This window comes from Ochotona curzoniae, unplaced genomic scaffold (genome assembly GCF_017591425.1).
Source record: "Ochotona curzoniae isolate NIBS_2020 unplaced genomic scaffold, NIBS_Ocur_1.0 contig_3520, whole genome shotgun sequence".
Taxonomy (NCBI): Eukaryota; Metazoa; Chordata; class Mammalia; order Lagomorpha; family Ochotonidae; genus Ochotona; species Ochotona curzoniae.
The window spans coordinates 31,914,546-31,920,545 of record NW_024465894.1 but is presented as its reverse complement, the minus strand read 5'-3'; the positions used below and the strand labels follow the sequence as shown (position 1 = coordinate 31,920,545).

Here is a 6,000-nt window from a genome sequence, read left to right as displayed (position 1 = left end):
ACAGCTCCTGGGCTCCAGTCTGAGGCTGGGGTCTCCTCCAAGCCCTGGAGCCTCTGGGAGAGCAGCAGGAAGTGGGCATGTCCAGTCCCCCACCAAACTTGCTCCTTCCCACCCTTCCTTCTGTCTCCAGTTCTTCCGACGTGAACAAGACATGGTGTGCTCCATCTTGAGTGGAGGAGGCCAGACCAGAGGGGGCCGGAACAGGCTGTGCCTGCAGAGGCGGCCCTGAAGGAGCAGCCTGCAGCCGGCAGGCAAGCGCAAGGGCAGGACCAGCACAGCAGGCTCCTGGCTGTTCCAGGGCTGGGAGAGCAGAGGCACCTCCTGTATCATGTTGCGGGGGCCTGGGAAGAGGGCTCTGCCCTGGGCCCTGTTGCCCCTTCTTCTCGGATTGCAGCTGCCAAGTGTTCACACGTGGTGTTCTGAAGAACAAAAGGAGATAGATAATAAATATGCCCAGTATCCTTACCTGTCTGTGGTAAGGTTTGCCGAGGAAGCTTTCAATAAGGAGATGGAGGATGACTATTTCTACAGGAGGGAGCGCATCCTGCAACTCTGGAGGGAGAAGGTGGGTGAGCTCCCTGTCTTTTTCCTGCCCCAACAGCCTCTGCCCCTCTCTGAGGGATAGGATGGAAAAGGGTCCTGAACAAGGGATCTCCATTTGCTGTGTGCCAACAGCATGAGGGTGAAGCAGCAGCTGGTTGCTTAGCTCCAGATTGTTAGAAAGCAACGCAGGACAGCTTTCCTTACAGACGGTCAATATCCATTCTTTCACAAACCAACTTCTCTTTATTATTATTTTTATTTCAATTTTATTTGTTGAATTTATTTCTATTTTCTATTTTTATTTGAAAGGCAGAGTTTCGGAGAGAAAAGGAGAGAGATTTTCCAAGTCAGAAGCCAGGAGCCAGGATCTTTTTTCCGGATCTCCCAAGCGCAGCAGGTGCCCGAGCACTTGGACTTTCCTCTGCTGCTTTCCCAAGCACATTAGCAAGGAGCCACGACAGAAACTGGGCAGCCAGGACTCAAACTGGTGCCGCTTAGATCACACTGGAGCTGCAGACAGAGATTTAGCCTAATGTACCATTGCACTGTCCCCAACAAGATAGATTTTTTGATGTTCATGATCTTCATAACTATTTAATTGAATAATACATTCAAAATCAGGATGACAGAGGTGATGAAGCTACAAAGTAAGGAAAAAGAAAATGACCATAGAGCTAGAGAAAGCTGTCACACAAAAACTGGGAGAAGAAAAAGAAATGAAACAAAAAAGGAGAGAGACACACAGGCACTAATGAAGAGAGAAAGCGAGAGATACAGACAGAGAACTTGCTGAGGTTTCCAGGAGCAAAATGGCCCAACCCCACCCCACCTCATAGAGTTCTGGGAGCCTTGGGTGCACAGTACCTCTCCTGGGACCTACATCTGCCTGGGGTCACAGAGTGTCTCTGTTCTATGAACCCAACATGGCCCTCTCTCCTACTTATACCCCTTGAACCCTGACTGTCCTGTGTCCATGTTCAAGCAGGACTGCTGTGTTCCTTCCCACGGGCTGGGGTAGAAACGAGGGCTCCACCTGCCACAGGGAACAACATCAAGGGCTCTCACAGTTGGCTCAGAGAAGAATAGCAGGGCTCAGTCCCACCCAGAGGATCTAGGCAATGTCGTAAGTAAGGCAGAGTCACCTCTGGCACTCCTGGCCGGCAGTCTCCCTGTGCAAACTTCTGCTGGAGTCAGTTGAGTGGGTTGGGCCAATGAAAGGGAAGTGGTGGAAGATATTGAGTGAATAAAATAGAATGGAGTCAGAGGCCACTGAGTGCCTTCAGAATAAGGACAGGAATGATTTCCTGGAAGCAGGTGACAGTAACCTTTACAGCTTTGTGCCATAAAGAGAGAATCAAACCACAGGTGAGTCAGCAGCTCCAGGGCGCTTGGTCCCAGTCCTCAGGTGGTACACGTGAGTGGAGACAGCTGCTGAGAGCAAAGCCAGCTCTCGAGGTGCAGTCGGGGGATGTGGAGGCTGTGCCAAGCTGTGACTCAGCCTGCGTGGGCCTGGCCTCCTCTAACGGGCCGTGCCTGTCCTAGCTGTTAGGTTGCTGTAGAGTTCAGCTCAGGAGAGCATGTGGGTGCCTGCCTACCTTGAACCCAGCGGCATCAGCACTTCCTGAAGGGCCAAAGGGAATGTATGCTTTGGGCTTTTGGTCATCCACAGGGTAACTACCCGGTTGTCTTCTCTATGGAACTTTTGATGCACCGAACTATCTGCAAGAAAACAGAAGCGGACATTGAAGATTGCCCCTTTCAGAAGGGTACAGAGTTCAAACATGTAAGGCAAGGTTCCAGCTTCCCAGCACTTCCCCGACTGGGAGCTCACCCTGGGGGTGACGATGGGGGAAGCACCTAGCATTGCCCTTATATGAAGCCAAGGCATTGAGTCAACAGCAGGGACCGCCCCATCTCCTGACACACAGTCCCCAGATGATTGGAGTTCCCCAATGCTGCCCACTCACACTATTGTACCTGCCTCTTCCCGAGCCACTTGACCTCTGACCTCTCACATCAGCCATGGTTCTAGGAATCTGATCAGAGTCAAAGGTGTCACTGGCTTGCCAGGGTCCCCTCCTCAGAAGGAGCCTGATGGGGCCCAACACCATTTTGGGTAGCACATGGCCTTCCCAGCACATGGCCCTGCCAGGCTAGAAGGCCCTCTGTTTGAGCAGAGGACAAAGGCACAGCTCAGCCAAGGCTAACAACACAGCCCAGCTGCCCTTGAAGAATTCCCAGTGGCTCTAAGGGCATTTGAAGTTATAGCAGTCAGCCTGTGCACTCCCCTGAAGGCCGTGGGGGTGGCAAAGGGACCCAAGAGGTGAGCTCTGGCTTGGCCAGGGTTTGTGCTTCTTGGGTGGTTACTTCTTCAGGCCCACGCTCCTCCCACATCCCACCCCAAGAAAGGACAGAATGGAGATGTATGCAGTGTGCCAGCCTGAGCCACAGCCCTGCCCACCCCAAGCTACCTCACTAGTCCCTGTTGTGCTTCTTCCTATAGATAATGAAATGCTTCTTCACTATCAGCACTACACCATGGTTGTCCAACTACAAACTCATACAGAAGGACTGCCAGGAGAAATCTCTCTAGTCGATGCCCAGGTGCGGGCCCAGCCAGAACTGCTCCCTGCCAATCAGGGCACAGGAGCTCCCCCACAAGGCTGCTCCTTTGTGAACCACTGCTCCCACCTTTTATGTGTTTCTGGGGATCCCTGCGTGGGTGCCTGCCTCCTGCCCCTGGGTCGCTCATTGTTGCCGGGACAGAGTGGAGTCTCTTATTAAACCTTCCGCATGTCTAGGCTGCTGTGTGCTGAGGTTTGGGGCAGGGCTGGGCTGCGAGGGGGTGGTTCTCAGCAGGGCGGCCTGGGGGCAGCTGGGCTGGGAGGTGTCTCCCCAGTGCGGGCATCCTGAGGGGCTCAGGGTGCACAGCCAAGGCCCTTCTGAGCTTCTCACTCAGTGCTCCTGACATGGCCCTCGCAGCCCTGCAGGCAGTGACCGTGACCTCCCAGGGCACGCCCTGCTCGTTTGTACCCTGGTGCTCATCTCATGAGTGGGTGATGGAGGAACTTGCGGGAGAGGGGAGGCTTCCCGTGTGTGATGCGCTTGGCACCAAGAGTGGCAATGTCCGTGGGTACCCCAATGCAGGGTCCCTTCAGGGTGTCCCTGCTCTGGAGAGTGGCCTGCGCCTCCTCACCTCCTAAGGGACACAGGGTCCAGGCATGCTTGAGTGTCACCGGGGTAGCTCACTGCTCAGTCCTTGGCTGAACATAGGCTTTCTGTAGATGCTGGAGGGCCCCTGCCTCGACCTCCATGGGCAGGTGTACACTCTGCTACCTGTGGTGTTGGTGTTTGTCCACAGTGGCCACAGGCATGAGTGGTCACGTTGCAGTGGCACTTTGCACACACACAGGCTATACCTGTCCATCACTGACACACCGACACCCCTGTGTGTTCCACAGCCTGTGTTCCAGGGGCTACCAGGCTGCCTGCTGTACCTCAAACATCTGTATCTCTCTTCCTGGGCCTCAGCCCAAAGCAGCCTTAACCCACTCTCCATGAAGTTCTGGTAGGGTTCACATGTCCAGCATAGGCCTCCCAGCCCAGCCTAGGAACCTGGCAGCTCTGGGCAGGGCCTGGCAGGAACTGTGGAAAATTTGATTTCCAGCCCCAAACAAGATCCTCAGTCTGGGTCCCTCCCTGGTCCTTCTGCCTGTGTGGAGCATGCCAGCCTTCTAGAAGGTTCGGCCTTGCTAATGCCCTTTGTCTTGGATCCTCTTACACCACAACTTCTGTTCTACCAAGGGTAGTTCTTGCTCAGGAGACAGTCCTGCCCTGAACTGACTAGCTGTCTCCATACCCTGTCCAGCCTGGAAAGTCCTGTGTGTTGCATGGCAACGTTCAGCTGTAAAGGCCCCTCAATGGCACCAGCCCTTGGTGCCCTCTGGTGCTGCAGATGTTTCTCTGGGCAGTGCCCGTGTCCCCTTTGTGGCTTCAGTGGTTTCCAGGGTGACTGAAGCAAGGACAAATGTGTGCATCTGGCTCTGGCCCCTGCTTTCCCATCCACACTCCCACGGCATCTACGGTTTTCTGAGCCTCCACAGGCAGCTCCACCACCCTAGAGGTCCCAGACAAGGGCCGTGGCTCATTGCTTTTTCCCACTCTCACTGCTCACAGGCAGGAGGGCTCCTTGTGGCTTAGCCTGCTCTCTCCTTCAGTCACTCGACCCCCGTGAATGAAACCTTGACCTGCGGGTAGCAGGAGTCTTGTCTAGGTGTCCTGCTCAGAGCCTTAGCAGCTCCGCTGAGTCCAGTCTTCACCCTTGGCCCCCAGGCTAATGTGTCCTGGGTCAACAAAAGTAGACATATGCAGGGCTCTGCTTTACTCTGCCAGGACACTGTGTCCATGCCAGCTTCACCCCTCAGCATGCTAGGTATGCCTGATTCAAACTCTCTTGGCCCAGGGTCATCCCTAGCTCTGCCAGGCCATACCCTGATCCCTGGGCAGGGCATCTCCCCTACAAGAATATCATTTTGGGGGTGACTTTCCCACCAGGATCCCAGCTAAGAGAACCATGGCAGCCTGACTGATGGGCAGCGAGGAGGCCCTTCATCACCTGCATCATCTCCCACAGTTGTGTGGCTCAGAGTCATCTGCTAGAACTGCAGGATGGAGGAAAGCTCTGGCAGGCTGTTGCACAGGAAATCTCACAGGGCCCAGGATCTCAGAATGATGGTCAATGAGAATGCTCGCTGCGAGGGTAGCGGGGTCTGGGACCCCTGGAACTCAGGCTCAAGTCCTTCACAGTATGCCCCTGAGCCATAGCCTCTGCCACCTGCAACTCCAGGTTCAGTCTCTCCTGGGCAGTATCCTTGTAGCTGCCAAATGATGCAGGGCCTTTTGGTCTTCCATGGGGGACCCTGTGTCCAGGCCAGAGACCAAGGGAGACAGGGCTGGCATTGTAATCCAGCAAGCAGAACCAGTGAATTAGGGTTGGTGACAAGGCTCTGCAGTTACCCCTCCATGTGAAGAGTGGCAGCCTGGGACTTCAGGCAGCAGAGGCAGGCTGAAGTGTGTGCCTGGCATTTTGCTACATCCCTGGGAAAGGGTCTAGGCCACACCCTGGAGTGGCGAGCCCTTCCGCCCAGTGGGCATGAGATCCTGCTTGAGCTGCTGAGCTGGGAGCCATCACTGTGCCCAGGCCACAAAGCTCCACACGGTACAGCCAACAGCTCAGAGGTCCCGGGACTGTCTGGCTGCCCTGGCTCTAGGGTCCAAGTCTACCACGCCCCCTGTCTCCACATCTGTGGCTCCTGCATCTGCAAGCTGCTACTTTCTCCCTCACTCCTGAGCCAGGAACTGCTGCTGACAGCCCCAGAGCTGCCCGTCCAACCTGACTCTCGGCTCTGGTGACAGGCCCGGATTGAGTGATGTAGCGATGGACACTCTCCCCGTCTG

At 55.2% G+C, this 6,000-nt stretch overlaps 1 protein-coding gene across 1 annotated transcript; it reads left to right on the top strand.

Moving 5' to 3' along the window:
* The first annotated feature begins 257 nt into the window (after positions 1-257).
* LOC121157238 (cystatin-9-like) lies at positions 258-2,404 on the top strand. The gene is made up of 2 exons (XM_040981272.1): positions 258-565; positions 2,213-2,404. The coding sequence occupies exons 1-2, from the start codon at positions 329-331 to the stop codon at positions 2,402-2,404; spliced, it is 429 nt and encodes a 142-aa protein (XP_040837206.1). The 5' UTR covers positions 258-328.
* The last annotated feature ends 3,596 nt before the right edge of the window (positions 2,405-6,000 follow it).